Source organism: Balaenoptera borealis, assembly GCF_965194805.1.
Source record: "Balaenoptera borealis genome assembly, chromosome: X".
Taxonomy (NCBI): domain Eukaryota; kingdom Metazoa; phylum Chordata; class Mammalia; order Artiodactyla; family Balaenopteridae; genus Balaenoptera; species Balaenoptera borealis.
In genome coordinates this window covers 9,664,160-9,683,256 of record NC_138881.1, presented here as the reverse complement: position 1 = coordinate 9,683,256, position 19,097 = coordinate 9,664,160, and the positions used below count along the sequence as shown (strand labels likewise).

General features: G+C 41.0%; 1 protein-coding gene across 3 annotated transcripts in view; it reads right to left on the bottom strand.

Moving 5' to 3' along the window:
- Window positions 1-17,121, bottom strand: part of FRMPD4 (FERM and PDZ domain containing 4) — a 525,557-nt gene extending 508,436 nt beyond the window's left edge. For 2 of the 3 annotated variants that reach the window (XM_082375456.1, XM_082375459.1), the window contains exon 1: window positions 16,886-17,121. In XM_082375456.1, the coding sequence (XP_082231582.1) occupies window positions 16,886-16,926 (41 nt within the window). In that variant the 5' untranslated portion in view covers window positions 16,927-17,121. The remainder of the gene's footprint in view (window positions 1-16,885) is intronic. The other variant, XM_082375457.1, reaches the window with a different exon arrangement.
- Window positions 17,122-19,097: the final 1,976 nt, after the last annotated feature.

Genomic DNA, 19,097 nt, shown 5'->3' with positions numbered 1-19,097 from the left:
ATTATGGTTGGCGTGGGAAAAGAGAAGTTCCCAAAGGAAGAGAAGTGATGTTCCAAGAAGAGGGAAGAGTCCCAGGAGGGGAAAAATCACACATCCACAGCCCTAGTATTTTTCAAACATGGACTGCAACTTATTTGGGGGAGGGGTCATGAAACTAATCAGTGGGCTGCAATCAGCAGAATTCAAAAACGAAAAAGGATAAAATAGAACAGAAACAGACTGTATCCAACTCAATATTACTTAGTGAAACTTTTGTTTTAATTACGTGTATGTGTGTGTGGTATATGTGTGTACTAGGTAACAATGGAAAACAAATTTCTTACTGTGGGTTTTGGTTTAAAAAAATCAGAGTAGTACAATACTCTAGGCAATCATCAAACATCAGATCTGTTTAACATGTATGCATGCACACCTACCTACTCATGGGAATACTTAGTGTATATTTCATACTTATCCCCATGTCTTCATTTAATGTGATTACGGCTATAGATAATACAAAAAAAGTTTAGCTGAGACGTTTTTATTATGAACTATTACACCTTATCCAATCAATGAGAAATTAGCAATAAGAAATGCACAATTGTAAAATTCTTTTTAATGACACCCAAACAAAAGTGCCTAATAAATTAATTGGCTTTATCATAAACACCAAGAAAAATTACTTTCAATTTACTTAATTGTTTATAATTATCTTTACAAACTTACTTTCAATCACACTATTAATACATTCTTGTTGGAAATAATGTGTTCATTACAGAACAGCATGAAAGAAAAGACCTTTTCAGTTTGTGTCAACTCGAATCCTGTCGTATAAGGAACACAGGGAAGCACACACCCCACTCACGGAAAACTCCGGCCCTGTGAGCTGCCCCGCATGAGGGCAACCACTGTCATCGGCCGATGAGTCAGTGGGTAATGACTAGGTATTCATGGAACCATCCCTTTCTGGAGATTAATTTAGCAAATCCTCTCTGTTCTCCAGAGCTGGCCTAACCAACAGTCATTTCCTCTCCTTCTTTCCTCCCAGAGTCTCAGTTTTGCAGAGGCATCAGATGGCTCTGTGCTGGGCTGGGGGTGGGATGGGGGTAGTGGGAGCTGATGTCCTCTCCCACACTAGAAACTGACTCTTAATTCAGAGAAGCCACTGCTATTTTGAGTGAGACAACTCTTCATTATACAGAACTGTTTTGCTCATGTTAGGATGTTTGGTAGCCCTGGTCCCTTCCTGCTATATGCCCATAGGACCCCTGCCCCCAACAGTATAAACAGCTGGAACCCTCATGGCCATTGCCCAACAGCTGCCCCCCGGTTGAGAACCACTGGTTAGAGAACCAGGGGTCAGCAAACTTTCTCTATAAAGGGCCACTTGTTAAATATTTTAAGCTTTGTGGGCCATATGGTTTCTGTTGCAACTACTCAACTCAGTCACTGTAGTACAAAAGCAGCCATAAATTATACGTAAATGAATGGGTATGGCTGTGTTCTAATAAAATTTTATTTACATAAACAGGTAGCAGACTGTATTTGGTCCACAGATAATAGTTTGCCAATGTCTGCGAGTCTAAACCAGCCATGGTGATTCCCTTCACCAGGAAGATTTAAGAAAGACATGAGACACCATGATAATTCTGGACAATGCAAGATCAAGGGACTCTGCTATGAGGTTTTGGGGAAAGTTTTCCACACTCTCAAGTAAGGGAGGCATGGAAGAAACATATCCTGCTCCCTTCTCACCTTTGGCCTTTTTTGTGTGAAGATATGATAGCTGGAGCTATTGCAGTCACTTTGCAACCACAAGAGGTACAGTCTATATGCTGAGATGGCACATGAGAAAAACAACAAAACCCAGAGCCCTGGAATCCAGTTGACAAACCCTAAAATGGCCCTACCTCTGAATTTCTTATGTGAGAGAATAAACTGTCTTCCTCTTTAAGCTATGTTACTTGTGTTTTCTATTGCTTGCTGATGACAGCATCTTAACGAATACACTTTGAATTTGATCATAAAGCAGTAAGGGTCATATATTTCTACTGGAATATGAGTATAGTGTCCACATTGACACTTGTTAGCTACCTCCAAAATTCAGGTGTTTATTCTGGAAACAGTAGCCTTGTTGCTGTTCTCCAAGTGCAGCTCCGAATAAAAGAGAAAATACTGGAGAAGAACTACATGTTGATTGCTTCCTCAACTTCTTTTCCTTTCTTTTTCCATGCTACTAGAACCCTAATTCTGAGCATTAGGATCTCTGGGAAGGTGAGCCAGAAATGAACGTCTCATTGCCCTTTGCTAGATGTGGCCATGTGATCCATTCTAGTCAAGGAGACTCTAAGGGAAGATCCTCAGCTTCTGCAAAAGATGTTCCTCCATTATTTAAAAAAAAAAAAAAAAAAAAAAAAAAAAGCCACACACGGAAAATGCTCACAGTACTCCAGCCACGCCGTGTTTCCTGACTCTGAAGCCAGTCATATGATGATGTGATGCCTGGAGCTGTGGCAACCACTTTACACCTTAAGGTAATAAGCACAAAGCTGGTGAAGCACAGAGAAGGACAGAGCTTGAGTCAATGGAGCCCGATCCAGGAACCACCTTCCTCTAGGAATATATTGTTTAAGCCAGAGTTAACCAAGCTTTCCTTTACTTGTAGCTAAAATATCCTAACCAATAAACTCATAATAAGAAAGCATTAAAAGGATGACATTTTTTAACCTTAAAACATAGAAGCTATTTAGGTTATACATGAAGTACTAAATATAGGTGTCCCTAAATAAGCTACCCATGGTGTAGTGGAGTTTTGATGTCCACCTCCTAGGAAATAGACATGGTAGGATAACCCTGTAGGGCTGGCCCAGGGGAGCCACGTCCTCTTCTGTTTCTTCTTCCTCTAAGCAAGCCTACTTTTCCAGTGTGGTTTCTACACTTCCCTTCAAAGCATCCACCCATCATAGCAAAGCAACCAGTGGACAAAGGGGAAAGAGTTTATCATCCTTTTGCTTTGAATCCTTTACTACGTAGCATGTAGGGGTTATTACATCTTCTTTGTGGGAAAGAAAGCAAGCACGGCAGGAGGATATAAACATTTACAACACAATTCCTATTCAAGTTGTTTAAAATCTATTTGGGAAGAGAAAATACTGTTCACAGTAGGAACATTTATACAGAGAATCATCTGCAAGTGCAAAGTGATATTATCTAATTTCTCCTTTATGCAGAATTTCCAAAAAAGCCCAGAAAGATAAAAATATTTATATATCTAAATCTGTATCTACATATTCATTTGTGATTGTCTTTCCATCAAGAGCTACTTTTAATGATATTTGATGACATAGGACAGGAGTCAGCAAACTTCCTATAGAGGGGCACCTGTTTTCGGCTTTGTGAGTCATCTGGTCTCTGCAGCAATGACTCAACTCTCCCACCATATCGAGAAAGCAGCCATAGACAACACATAATGGGCGTGGCTGTGTGCCAATAAAACTTTATTTATGGACACAAATTTGAATTTCATATAATTTTCACGTGTCACGAAATATTATTCTTCTTTTGATTTGGGGAACCATTTAAAAATGTAAAAACCATTTTTAGCTTTATACAAACACAGGCTGCAGGGGTTGGACTTGGCCCATAGGCTGCAGTATGCCAATCCCTGATCCCTGACCTAGGACACAGGAAAAATTTAAAATGACTTCTAGGTCAGCATTAAAACTGAGTTATGCCCAGTATAGTTTTATGCATGTATCTTCTGGTGTTCAGATGATCTTTTAAAAATGTTAACACATATACCTATAATGGCCAGACTCTGATTAAACACGTCACTATATTCCAGAGAAATGGAAGTTTATGGAGTTATACACATGACCACATCAGTACCAGAGTGACATAAACGAAAGGAGTAAACAGTAGAGACGGACCAGGCACTTTATTGCCGCCTACGCGTGTTTCATCAACTTAGTTAAACAGCACTCTATTCTTCAGCCTGTCAACATGATCTCAACCGGAAAGCCAAATTATGAACTAATGGCATCATAATCAAATTACAGTCCTAATGGAAACATCCATCAATATATCCCCAGAACGTGGTTCTCCAAAAACACCAAGTTGTCCTCTTTGGTGAACAGAAGATAGTCAGAGGATACAATTTTTAGGATTGCTGTCAAAATGTAATAATATTTAAGGTTAAAAAACTTATACATATTCTTTGTTGGGTGGTGGGAACCAAAAGAAAAATATTTTTTCTGTTTACATTCCTATCAAAGAAAAACCTATCTAGATATTAAAAACTGAAGGAATTTTGCTTCAGAGTACTCAATTCTATACAAAAAGCAAGAGATCATTTTTATAATGATATGATTTTTCCAGTTTTATCTTAATTTGCTAACAAAAATTACAATTAAAATTTTATATATCTGAAATTTCTATTACACCTTGTTGATATATATCCTTAATATAGTAAACCATCTCTTATGCTTCATTCATCGTAGAGAAAACTAATTATAGGTTAAAACTGTCTGAGTCAGCAATTTAACTTTTCATCCAGGGCAGATTTTTCAACATTTTATCACATTTTGGGAGATCATATTTACCTAATTTTTGTTCTTTTGTCTCAGTAAACTTTCTTCCCCCCCCCAGCTCCCCCAATCTAATAACACTTTTATTAGTTTCTTATGTATCCCTTCAGTATTTTTTAATGTAAATACAACTGTACTGTTGTGTAATTTTCTATGTTCACTTAATAAATACATCCTGGAGATGGTTCTATACAACTGCATAGAGTGTTCCCTTGTTCTTTATTTTTTATAGCTGCATAGTGTTTCACGCTATCTTAATCTATGTTCTTATAGATGCATTTCTTAGAATTTGCTTATTCTATGGTAAAATTATGGAAGTTTAGAAATAAATTAAATTTAGAGGGAATATCACGTAATTTCCCCATTTTACAAATGTGAAGAAACAGAGATCTGACTTGCTGGAAACCTACTGAAGTTCCTACCACCATTAATCAAGCCTTCCATCCCCAAATGCCTCAAATTTTCTCATTAGGTTAACTTCTATGACAAATGCTGCTTGTCAACTTTAATACCTTTGAGGAACCAGAATGTCCACAATTTTAGCATAAAATTTAAATATCATTTTAATGGCATCTCAAATTACCTTGTGACTTTTATGAGTTTTGAAATACTCAGTATGCTATTATTAATGTCATAAAAAGTATGTTCATGAAATCCAAAGACTTCACTGTAAAGATATTCATTACATTGTTATCCAAAGCAAAACACTGGAAAGGATCTAAATTTTAATTAAATAGGAAGTCATTCAGTAAACTGTGGTATATATAGCTGTTTATTTCATATTTATTAAAAAATTTTAATGATATAAGAATATAATATTTTTAAAAATTTAAGTATAGAATTGTGTATACAGGATACTAACTATGTAAAATAGATGGAAAAGTTAAAGAAAACAGAGGGACAACAGTGATTATATCTGGCTGGTGTAATTTCAAATATTTATATATATATATATATTTTTTTCCTTTATATATTCTATATTCTCAAACACTTTTTACAATAAAGTTATCTTCTACAATCAGAAAAATCATGTTAAAATCCTACTGATATTATTTGGACTCTTGGATTTATGTGGGTATCCTATCACTTTTTTGAAATTCAAATTTGTTAATAATATAATCCTAGGGCTCAAAAATCAAAAGAAAATAAAAATATAATGTGTGGATGGTGACATGGGAACCCACCCGTGTCTCCTATCTACCCGGTCCCTCTCACCCATAATCCCCTGTAGCCCTACTTTACAGAGTTAAATACTGTTCTTAGTTTTTTGTGTATCCTTCTGGTCATTCTTATGCAAACACAGTAAATATATACATTAAATTCCCCTGCCTTTTTATACAGCTTTGTACTTTACTATTTTGACGTAACAATAAATATATGAGAGATCTTTGGATGTCACTGCATATAGAGCAGGTCCTGTTCTTTTTCCCCACAGCCACATTGCATTTCATGTTAATTTTTCAGCCAAGTTCTCATCATTCAGTGTGATATTTGAAAAGAGCAATATAAAAACTAACCCTAGGGCAAATATGTGCACTTTAACAAGACAATGCCTTTCCTTCAGTATAGTGACGATTCCACTTGCTAGTTCTTTATTTCCTTTTCCAAATACACTGTATTCAAGATACCCTGATCATATTTTGTTTTTTTTTTTTAACTGAAGTATAGTTGGTTTACAATGTCCTGTTAGTTTCAGGTATACAGCACAGTGATTCAGTTATATATATATATATATATTCTTTTTCAGATTCTTTTCCCTTATAGGTTATTACAAAATATCGAATATAGTTCCCTGTGCTATACGGTAGGTACAGTAGGTCTTTGTCATGGGTTCTTTACTATCACATTTAAGTACCTAAAACTCTCATGATCAAATCTTTAAGTATGTTACAAACATTATGTACAATTCTTTCCTAGCAGTAGAGAAACAATGTGTATAATTGGACAAGACTAGGATATTCAGGACTAGAAGAAAGGGAAAGAAAACAAATGTGAGACTGTTGAGGATCCAGGCTCAGATGGAGGGCTGGGTCCCAACCTGCAGGGTTAGGCAGTGGTTCTCTGCCAAGTGTCCAACAGGCACAATAAATGAACACTGACATCAGATCCTAAAAATCAGGAGCAGTCCGATCTGATGAATGAAGTACAGAAGCAGGCATATCTGTGATAATCAATACTTGACTTCATGTGGAATACAGCATGCTTTCTCTCTGATTCATTCATAATTCACCAAATACCTTCTCAATACCTACTCTGAACCAAGAAGTTTAATAAAAGCCCCCTTTAGGGGGCTTGCCCTCAAAGAGCTCATAAAAGAGATACAGTGGCAAACTGGACTCAATTGTAATATCATATGTACCAGTCAACTACTGCCATGATAATGCTGCATAACAAACCTCCCCAAAACTCAGTGCCATCCAATAATAAGTACCTGTTTTCAGGATCACAGGTTTGCAGGATGATGCTGTGCCATGAATCTAGCTTCTGGAACCAGCAGGCCAACCCAGGCAGTTCTTCATACAGTAATGTTATAAGCAAAAAAGAAATGCACACTGCCTCTTAAGGCCTTCTACCCAAGCTGATGCTCTGACTCCTGCCTGTGTTCTATTGGCCAAAGCAAGTCACAAGCCCAACAGCAATGGGTCAGGGAAGGACACTCCACCTCTAACAGGAGGAGCTGTAATGTCACATAGAAAAGGCTTGGATTCAGGGAAGGTTTAAGAATTGGGAACAAAAGTGCAATCTACCACACAGTGAATAAACACTATGGTAAAGTTAGGGCACGTGATGCCTAGCAGAGACTGGGTACACCGCTAGACTAAATTTCCCGGCCACTCTCACTTTTGGATATGCCCAGGGTTCCGGTTAATGAAGTGTGGGTAGGATGATGTACTTCAATTCCAGGCATGGCCCTTCAAAACCTCCCATCCAGTCTTCTCCCATTTCTCTCCCCTCATCTGTCAGCTGGACCGTGGTGGGCAGGGCAACCTTGAATCGCATACTGAAGAGGAGAGAGCCTCCATCTTCCGGGTGCTCTGAGTGTGTGCAGCAGAGCTCCCTCAATCCATCAGGAAGCCCTACTAGGGGCTCCAAGTGAGCAAGAAACAAGCCACTTATTCTCAAATTGAGGGGTTAATCTGCTAAAGCAGTTAGATTATTTTAACTACCAAAGATGCTAATCAAGCCATTTAACCCAGGATTGGGGAGTTGGAGAGGCTACAGGGAACAAGCATAGATTACAAACTGAAAGAGGAAAGACAAACGGTCGCTTTCTAGGTGAAAAGGGGGCAAGGTAAAGATCGTTCCAGACAAAACGAAGAGTATATTTAAAGGCTCAGAGGTGTGACACCATTTAGGACTCCTAAAAAAGTTCAATATAGTTAGAGGTAGTGTGTGTGTGTGTGTGTGTGTGTGTGTGTGTGTGTGTGTGTGTGTGTGTGTGTGTGTGTGTGTGTGTGCACCTGTGTGTTTGGGGGTTGAATAGGAAGTTAATTAAGGCTAGGGAGAAATGACAAATTTCCAAAAATAAGACACCCAAAGGAAACAAAGGAAACAGGGGCCAACCCCAAAAGGGCAGAGATAAAGACTGTGGATTTTCCCCTAGGGGCATTAAGGAGAAAGGAGATAGACAGAGAGGATCAGATTTGCACTTTAGAAAGTTTCTAAATTCACCTCCAAGTCGTACAGTAAGTGCTAACAACAGGTAAAGACCCCAGAGCGGGCTGGCAGGGCTGGGTGGGTGCGGGGTGTCTCCCCAGGCACAACTCCCTTTCCCCCTCCTAGCAAAGCAGGCAGACACCCAGGGTACTGCTCTAGCCCCAAAGGGGAACTTGAGTCCTGGGCAGAGAGCTCAAGGAAGAACAGTAAAATGCTCCTGTCAAGGGCAGAGAGCAAATATTGTAGGTCTTGTAAGCCACGTGGTCTCTGTCATCACCATTCAACTCTGCCAAAAGCAGCCACGGACACCACGGAAGCAAATGAGCATGGCTGTGTTCCAATGAAACCTTATTTACAAAAACTGGCAGGAAATGAGTAAATGAAAATAGAAGTAAACATATCAGGTTGACCAGAGCGTGCCAAGCTGTGCCCTAGGCCACAGAGGGAGGCAATGCCCTGAGCCATAATGCAGGTGGGCATGGGAGGGGCTTGCGACAAAACGAATCCCAGACTTCACCCTCTGTGTCCCTGAGACTGCCCCTGCCCCGGCCTTGACACTAAGACTGGTGATGGGACTGTGATTTTCGTAAGAGACAAGCACTCTGCACTCCAGTTAGAGGGCCGTTGTCAAATCGCCATGGTTAGATGTATGAGCCAGTGTAGAACAGTCTAGAGTTGGCCAGATGGCTTCATGCTCTCCACTACAGCAATCTTCCACCAGTTAAATGATCGTGCCAGTTAAATATATAAATACACTCCTTCCTACGTTCAGTGGGTGAATTTTAACATTAATTTGAAAAACTCTGGACTTTTGTGTTCTTTAAGGCTCATCTTTGTGAGATAGTTATCATGTCCTTATTTTCAGTTAAGCAAATCTCACACAATGTTTGAAACATATGAAAACAACCAAAATAAACATTAAAACCCTATAGCAAATTGGAATTGTAGGGAAATTGCTTTTCCTTTGCTTTTCCTTTTCAAACTTGAGATACATTTCTTTCATAAAAATGACAGTATTTTCCTATCATTCAAAAAGGACTTCCTAAAATAAAAACTTACTGACACCTATAAAAACTCATTGTAGCGTAATACTAATTTTGCTTGTTGAGCTTATAGCAGTAAAACACAGAGTTCTTAGAAGTCCAAGTTGATGACTTTTAAACCATTAATCATAGAAAAAAAAAAAAACTGCTTCAAATGTCAAAACAAAAATAGTGTATTCTGTGAGACGTAGTCTAAGAGCAGGCCATTTATTTTTAGCTTGCACACTCCTTTCCACTCCTGAGTTTCCGATCCTCATCACTGTTCAGCTCAACAAATTACGATAATTCATTTGTAATAAGCATTAGAATGGGTTGTACATGACTTTACTCACTTATTACTTAGTATAGGGTATTCACTGTATGCCAAATTCTGTAACCACACTTGAAAATGCATTTCTAAAACAAAAGCGCAGGAGGAAACCCTCTCATCTCTTTGCCAGGAAAAAATGGGAATGTTAACTTTGTTATCTAAAACTAAGGCTTAGGTTTCTTCAAGATACTTTTCACAGCTTAAGTACATAATGACCTACATTGTTCAGAAGCAAGGTTGCATACTTTTGATATGTCTTTGCTATAAAGAACTAAAGGCATATAAGTGATATCATACGATATTTGTCTTTCTCTTTCTGACTTGCTTAGCTCAGTATGATAATCTCTAGGTCCATCCATGTAGGTGCAAATGGCATTATTTCAGGAGGGAGGGCCGGGGAGGGATGGATTGGGAGTTTGGGACTGGCCAATGCAAAGTATTATATATAGAGTGGATAAACAACAAGGTCCTACTGTAGAGCACAGGGAACTATATTCAATATCCTGTAATAAACCATAATGGAATAGAAAAAAATTTGAAAATTAAAAAAAAAGAACTAAAGGCAGTCTAGCTTTTCATTACAGTGCTCTCAATCAAATCATAAGAAAGTCGGGTTAAACTCAACTGCAAATTAATACAGCCTACCTCAAGTCCTCTGTCTACAGCTAAATCCACTTATCTAGTTTTCTTTCCATGTGGAAAAAGATTAATGAAAGTCCTCAACCATGAGGAGCAGGTGGCTCAAGTGTACTGTAAGGAAATACCAGGCCTTCTCCTGTGGACTTATCAGTTCTCCGCACACGTTGGTTGAGGCTATACAAGTACTGTTGCCCATTCTTTTTCCATCCATGTTAAACTAGAAGTTGAAAGGCTTATGGAAGGCAAGTATCACTCTAACAAGTATCTCTCCAGCCCAAAGACAGTGGGCCAACTTAGTGATCAAAGAATAAGCATACAAAATTGTCCCGAGTGCAACGAATACCACTAGGGCAATTATGTGCACTTCTGATGCTGTGTCCCTACAGTTAAGTTAGTAATTTGAGATCAGAAGTTTCAATAAAGATAAAGGCTACATTAACTGTGAGTGTACACTGGTGAGTGCACGTATTGAATATGCTAAATGTAATAAGTGTTGACAAAGTTTCTCTCCTTAAAACAAACTCTAGCCAGGCTCCTCTGAGCTCTCCCTCAACTAGGCCTCAACCTTGGCCTTTAAAGACCTGGACAAACAGTAACTTAGTTTCTTACAGCTCAAGGCTACATCCCTACAATGACTCCAACTCCGCTGAAAGTGCCTGTTGGAGAAAATTCAAGGCTGCAAAAGAAGTGACTATTCCAGCCCACACCTGAAGATGGGGCCCCTGTCTCCCAGCCTCTGTGGGAGGGCAGGAGCCTAACTTTGATAACAGCCAGTTAACAAAGCTAGATGGGTTTCACATGGACCAGCCCCCTTCTTGCTTTCTGTGATTTTTCACTTCCTTCCCTGTACTGAGCCCCAGCGCTCTCCCTCCCTATTCCCTTATTCTTCCTTTAAAATGCCCAGTCACCTGTGTACAATTGGAAGTTGTGTTCACACCAGCCTCTTTTCCCTATTGTAATAGTATATTACAATAGTATATTAGTATATTACTTAGTATATTACTAAGGTAATAATACTTGCCACTTTAGTATCTGGCTCTGCTGATCTTTGACAGTGTGTATTTGGTTATGCTTCTGCCCACACACACGTGCTGATAATATAAAGAAGAGAAAATAGGAAAAGGCACTGTTTCACCCAGGAGTCAGTAAACTATTTCTGTAAAGGGCCAGATAGTAAATATTTCAGGCTTTGCCGGCCATAAGGTCTCTGGAGCACCTATTCAACTTCGCTGTTGTAGGGAATTCCCTGGCGGTCCAGTGTTTAGGACTCGGCGCTTTCACTAACGTGACCCGGGTTCAATCGCTGGTCGGGGAACTAAGATCCTGCAGGCTGAGCAGCGTGGCCAAAACAAACAAACAAAAAACTGTTGTAGAGCAAATGCAGCCATAGACAACCAGCAAATGCATGAACAGAGATAGCTGTGTTCCAATAAAACTTTATTTATGGACACTGACATTTTAATTCCATATTTTCTTATTTTGATTTTTTGAACTATTTAAAAATTTAAAAGAAATTTTAAAACCATTCCTAGTTCACAGGCTATATGAAAACAGTCAGCAAGCCAGATCTGGCCCACAGGCCATAGTTTGCCAATCCACGGTTTAAGGTATTAATAATTTTATTTCCTTGCTATGACTAGCTTTCAAAGTTCAAGATCATTTGACGGTAAGAGTGGTAGATTTAAGGACTGTATTTCTCAACAAACTAAAAAATGCTCCTGATTTTTCTCATTGAGCCAAATATGAAATTAGTGGTTTTAAGTCCATTCCTTAAAGATAAATTTCTAGTTCACCAATAATGGATATTCTCTCAGAGTTAAACATCCATGCAAACTCCAAATGGAATAATAAAGTAATAAAGTTGAAGTCTGTATGTGTATGTAACTGTTAGAGAAATGCAAATCAAAACAACAATGAGATATCACCTCACACCTGTCAGAATGGCTGTCATCAAAAAGTCTACAAATAACAAATGTTGGCAACGATGTGGAGAAAAGGGAACCCTCATACACTGCTGGTGGGAATGTAAATTGGTGCAGCCACTATGGAAAACACTATGGAGGTTCCTTCAAAAATTAAAAATAGAACTACCATATGATCCAGCAATTCCATTGCTGGATATATATCTGCAAAAAAACCTGATAACACTAACTCAAAAAGATACATGCTCCCCAATGTTCATGGCAGCACTATTTACAGTAGCCAAGATATGGAAGCGACCCAAGTGTCTATCTATCAAAAGATGAATGGATAGAGAGAGAAGACGTGGTATACATATACGATGGAATATTACTCAGCCATAAAAAGGAATGAAATTCTGCCATTTGCAGCAAAGTTCATGGACCTAGAGAATATTATGCTAAGTCAGACACAGAAAGACAAACACTGTAGGATATCATTTATATGTGGAATCTAAAAAAATAAAACAAATGAATGTATAAAGCAGAACAGAAAGAGACCCACAGATACAGAAAACAAACTAGTGGTTACCAGTGGAGAGAGGGAAGGGGGGGCAAGATAGGTATAGGGGATTAAGAGAGACAAACTACTATGTATAAAATAGATAGGCAACAAAGATATATTGTATAGCACAGGGAGTTATAGCCATTATCTTGTAATAACTTTTAATGGAGTATAATCTGTAAAAATACTGAAACACTATGCTGTACACCTGAAACTAATATAACATTGTAAATCAACTATACTTCAGTAATAGAAGGAGAAAGAGAGAGAGAGAGAGAGAATGAACAAGTGGAAAGTTCATAAGCAGAAAGTGAGAATTTCCAGGTCATGCTTTTAAAGTACAAGTAAGTTTCACTTCATCTGACAATCTATATCAAATTCTGATAGCAAGAAGGTAAATTCACTTGCCCCAAAGAGAGAGAGATGCCTGAAATGGTACATAGCCTGAACGAGACATCTTCCCCAGTACAGCTAACGACTAGACTTTCACAGCTGCAAACTAGCAACCCCCGGGAAAGTAGAGTTAAATATTCCTAAAACAGGAATCTAGTTCTGTTATGAAACTGTTCATCATTTCACCTCATGACAGCCACGAAAATCAGCAGAACTCAGAAAGGACTCAGACGATGAGCAAGTAGAATTTTTAATAAAATTCAAATCCAGAGTCTTTGGGAGTTTTTCGTTGCTAGCCTCCAGAGTCAATATTATCAGCAACATTAATGCAATTACTTGGGTAAAAAGGGAGATGGGAAAAATCTGACCTTTGCATTGCTTCTTTAACTTCCCTTTTTCCCTAGGAAATATTTAATTCTGAATAAGGTAAAGGTAAAAAAAGTTTAGTAGTCTCTAAAAAGGTTTTACATAAAATCTGAGGAAACTATAAATATATATATATATATATATATATATTTATTTATTTATTTATTTATTCTTCCTCAAATGTATACTTGGAACAAAATTAGCACACTGTATTATTTGTCACTGCTATATACCACAAAACCCATGTAACTGTTAAGACAATGTAAAATAAAGCAGCCCCCAAATTTACCTAATACTACAAGAAATAATCTTCACATTAATAACTGGGACCAAATCATTATCTCAAAGTGTGCCATTTTGCTTAAAGAAAAGAAATCTTCATTTTTTCAATCCATGAACGCACTGCTCAGTTTAATAACACCCCTATGAGTTTTGGGTCTCAAATTACTTCCCTCAGGCAAAGGGGGCATAATCATATGTTTTTCTACTGAACTGCATTCTTCTATAAACATTTCAAAGAGTGCATCTGCTTTACAGATGAAACAGTCGATACAAAGAACAGTAACAATAAAAATATATGCCTATTTTGTAATGCTCTCATCTACAAGGATGGAAAATGATATATAACTGTTACCAAGGAAACAGTGAAGTAAAATTGCATGTATCAAGCAGTTTAATAACCAGAAAATTAGAAGAACAAGGAAAAAAACATCTCCAGATAGAACCATGACACATTGTGCCACCCACAATGGATGCAATCAAGGGTCACAACTCAAAAAGATGATGTAAAGGGTCCCAACCTGCCAGCTATTCCAATGCTTGGCAGTCTTTTTTTTTTTTTTTTTTTTTTTTCTTTTTTTAAATGATGGTTACAAGATGTAACTGGATTCTTGAGGGGCAATTTGAATTCCGACTTTTCACATGATTAAAAGAGCATAGATTCTGGTAACAAGTGGTTAAATGTAGGTACTTTGAAAAGTCAAAACATGCTGTTTATTTATTCCAGTGTGGATTAATATTCTCTTGGAATTCTCTGTAATCACCACTTTCTTTACTCACCGGTGGGACAGTTAGCAAATATCAGACAGCAAATGCTTTCTGAATTAACATTTAGAAACTCAAGTTCAACTCGCTTAGGAACCAAAGGCAAGGCTAAGGCCTGGGATAACCATGTGTGTTCACCTCTAAACCAGGAGAATTTTAAGCACTCAAGTAACCACGCTGATCAAAGCTAAATCCTTTAGGAAGATTATCCATTCTGAAATCAGGAAAATCCTGCAGTGTTAGCACTTTTATACTTCACCTTTGAGAAAAGAACTTGATTTCTGTAAAGGTGTTTAAAACACACACACAAGACTTTATTCCTTCAAGAGCAGAAACAAGCAGCTGCAAACATGTGTTTCTGCACGCTGATGACCCTCCAAAGGTATTTCTGTTTCAGCTTGGGGACAATCGTTGAGCTCACACTGAGAAACAAGAAGAATTCTTAAGGAAGGGAGATTTCTTAATCGGCACATAAGCTCAGAACATGTGCAGCTTCTCTCTTTAGAATAAACACTCTATTTGGATCACGTTAAGGATAGAAAGTGAAATTCACACTCATTTACTAAATTTTAACCTCTCTTTAAAATAAGATACTAATCCCTCACAGCCTGGCTTGGGTTTGCAACAACTCAGATTTGTGAATATCATGAGGGCATCCTAGAATTGAGTAAAAGAGTATAAAACGTCTTTTCACTGATACACAGCACTGTCTTCCCCCAAGCTCCAAAGTTTAAGGACGAAATCTAGGCTCTAGATGTTTTGTTAATCTTAACGTTTTTAGCATTTGAGGCAACCGACATCTATCTTGGTTACTTTGAACTATACTATCATTTGAACCTCTCTTTCCCTTGGGCAAGCTCTCTGTCCGTCGGCAACTGCTAAACTATTGCTCACAGCCGTTTCCCATCCATGGTTCATGATTTGACAGCTGTTTATAATCCAGCCATAGGCAGCAGTGTGCAGGAAGTTAATAGAATAGAGGTGTGAAGCCACGGCCCTCAATGATACAGACGTGAAATCAAACAATTTGCCACACTACAATCATCCACCGCCCAACTTACTAGTCTTCTGATATGCAGGGCAATACCTCTTGGTGGGTGGACATACTTACCCATCAACTGTATACCTCACGTCTACCAAGACTAAGTTACACTGGGGCCCTCTCCCTGGGAAATCTGCTTGTAACGTTAAGACCCACCCATGTGAGTAGAGAAGAAAGGTGGAGATGGGCAAGAAGAACAAATAAAGACCTGTGGATGTTGGAGAGAGGCCCATCTGAATGGCAACATCCAAAATGAATGTTTCTGAAATGGCCCAAACGTAATTTAGCAAAGTCAACATACATTTCTGACTTGGGCTATCTGACGCTACTCACTCTTGCCTCATGCAATCAACACGTCCCACCCTAACGCTAATTATTCTCTCACGATTGCAAGCAAGTCTAAAGTGTGCCCTGAAGACCTCTGCTGTCTCCCTCCTAAGGTCGAGGTAGTAACCGCTGTCAAGAGCTCGGGAAGAAGAAAGCCAGTGCTTCCAGAGACTTGGGCAGAGAAGGTGGGGCATGTCTTCTAAGACTTCTCACACCGGGCTCTTGCCACTGAATGCCACACTGCAAGAAGCACGGACCTACTTCCTGGGGTTGCTGAAGTCTTTGGAAGCTAAGCAGGGCAGGAGACTTAGGAGGAATGCTCTGACCAGGTAATACCTAGGCACCCAAAGAGTGGAAATGTTCCTCCTTTATCAGCACTGCCCGAGAAATCTGCCTGAATTGATGATTTTTCTTCCGTTTCAACAACATGGCCACTTGGAAGCAAATGTCTAAATCTCTCCAGGCTTAGAACTACACAGTCACCCAAAGAAAGGCTAAAGGTCTTTCTCTTCTGTCTCCATGACTTCAGCATCTAGGTCACTGCTGGGAACACCTGACAGGTCACCTGGGTCAACCTCCAAGCTGACTTTTTAGGGGTGTGGAGGTCCAATTTAGGGGTGGGGGGCAGGGGGTCGCTTTTGGTCACTGCCGCTTGGAAAGCAGGAACCCAAGCTCTAAGCACTTCGGGCTTTCCCTAGCAGGAGCGATTACAACCATCTTCTCTTAGCCCTGAATTATACATGTGACCCCAAGCGCCACTGGGGCTTTTCCTAAGGGAAAACAAACTCGTGAATACTGCTCTGTGCGTGAGGGCGTGTGTATCTGTGTGTGTGGTCTACAGCCGTGGCTACACAAGCCCCACCAGCCAGTGAGAGAGAAGTTGAACGCGGCAGCCCCTGGCCACCTCGCTTCAGTCCTAGCTTAAGCCCAGCTGCTCTCTCCGGCTTTGGCTTCTCCCCGAGGCTCCCGAAAAATAAAGCACCAAGTTGCCCGCGGCGGGGGCCCCTGGGTGCACGTGAACCGGCGCGGCCCCTACCTCGAGAGCTTTGCAATCTTCACAAAGCTGAAGACATCCATGCAGGCAGCCGGGGACCCCGAGCGCGGCGGCTCCGTCGCCCCTTGTCACGCCAGCAGCAGCGGCAGCCTCGGCAGCCGCATGGCCGGCCGGGACCTCAGCGCGCCCCGGGGCTCGAGTGGCGGCGACAGCGGGTGGCGGCGGCGGCCCCGGAGAGCCCGCACCTGGAGGCGGCGGCTGCTACCCCCCTCCGGCCGCGGGCTGCGCGTGCATCCCCGGACAGGACCATTGATGGGCGCCGGTGTCGGGAAAACTCAATGGAGAGGGGGCCGGGCCGGGGGCGAGGGGCGGGGTCGGGGAGCGCGGCCCCGGGACCGCCGGGCACCCGGGGAAGGCGAGGCCCGGACGCGGGACGTAGCTCCCGCTCCCCGCGTGCCGAAGAGCGCAGACTGAGCCGAGAGGCGGCGGGCGAGCCCGGCACACGCGCGCGCACCCCTCCCGGCACTGCAGCTGCCTCCCTGCCTCCTTCCCTGAGCCGAGTCCCTTCTCCTCTCCCCACCCCCAACCCGCGGGGGCGGGGGGGGCTCTCCTGTCACCCGCTGCGTGTGCCTCCGGATCCGAAAGATCTGATTTAACCGTCTCGGACACACCGGGGCCGTGAACGCTGCCCCCTCCCTCCCCAAACCTAGCGAGAGCCGGGCCACCGCAGATTGCCCAATGCCTCGGCGTGTTCCATAAACAAAACTAGCGATCGGGAAGGAGCAGGGATGGTCGAGGCTGGATCTTTATTGAAGGGGAAGGGGAGGTGGACGCCCAGCGCGGCGGGCTGGATTTGGAGAGCGCACAGTTCCCACTGCTTCCCCCGAACCTCTGGAGCGAGACGTGACAGCTGGGTTGGCTGGGAAGGTGTGTCTTTGGACAGCAGCACCAGGAGGGAGTCGGAGAAATAAGAAAATAAGAACCGGAGGCATTGGGGGGGGGGGGGGGAGGGCATAACACACAGCTGCTTCTCACTAGACGGGCATGAGGGTCCCAGGAGCCAGCGGCGCGGAGACTAATAGGAATGGGTTCCGAATCTAAAGGAAGAGGAAGAGACGAGAACGGGGGTCTGGCAGGCAGAGCAGCCGCTTTCTCAAATTGAGCGGTGGGTGAAGATGGAAAAAACCTTACTCAAAAGACAAAAACCAAAACACAAAAATATAAACACATACCTTAGGCAGAGTAAACTCCAAGTTGCAGCCATTTAGAACTCCTAGCCTTCTCTTTTACATAATTATCTGGGATAATCACCCCTCTTCATTAACTCAGTTTTATCTCCCGGGAGGTTCTGGCTTCCTCGGGCCCCTTTTTCTTGTCTTTCTCTTGGAGACTCAAGGCCTCTTCTCCAAAATCCTTTAAAATTTCTCCCCAGACTATATGAAGGTCAGATGTCTGCACAAAGTGTGTTCTCCCACCCAGAAGCGTTCACCTGATGGGAGGGCCACCGCAAAGAAAAGATGCCACCCCCGAAATGTTGGAGGATCTGGCCAGCCCGCTTCTAGCTCTCCAAGGGGATTAGAGAAAACGAAATAGGTTTAAAGTTCCCAGACTTCTGCTCCTATCCTGGTCTGTTGCTGTATTTAAAGTCTTCAGTATTCAAGCCTAGTACTTCCAGTTTTTTTTTTTTAAAGGCATTTCTTTCAAAAATTAAACAAAATCAGTAGCAATCTGAAAAATCTAAATGACTTGAAACTCAGGCACAAAATTCCATTATTTTAAAAATAAATAGAATCAATTTTCCTTTAGCTTCTTATAGATAGACTGGTTTAATTTCATGAACGGGGTACTACTCATGATCAGAGGAGGCAAGAAGGACCTTGGCTTTTGAACCCCCTATTGTTTGTGTAAAATAATTATAGTTTGGATCTGCACTGTGCTTGAGAATTTTGAAAGCGCTTTTGCATCTGAGTCTCATAGCAACCTTGTCATATAAGTAAGGCAGCATATTTAAAAAAGAGAAATCTTTTATTTTTACGCCACAATCTATTCTCAATGTACTACAGATGAGTTTTAAACGTGGGTCAGATAAGGTTAGTTGTCTGATCTGAACTCTGCAACAGCTCTCCATTGTCCTTGGAGCTAAAGCTGCACTCCTCCAATGCCCAGCGAGGCCCTAGATGCCTGGCCCTCGATCTCTCTGACCCCATCTATTACTCCCCACTTCTGCCAGCCCCACCGCCCTTACTAAGCTCCA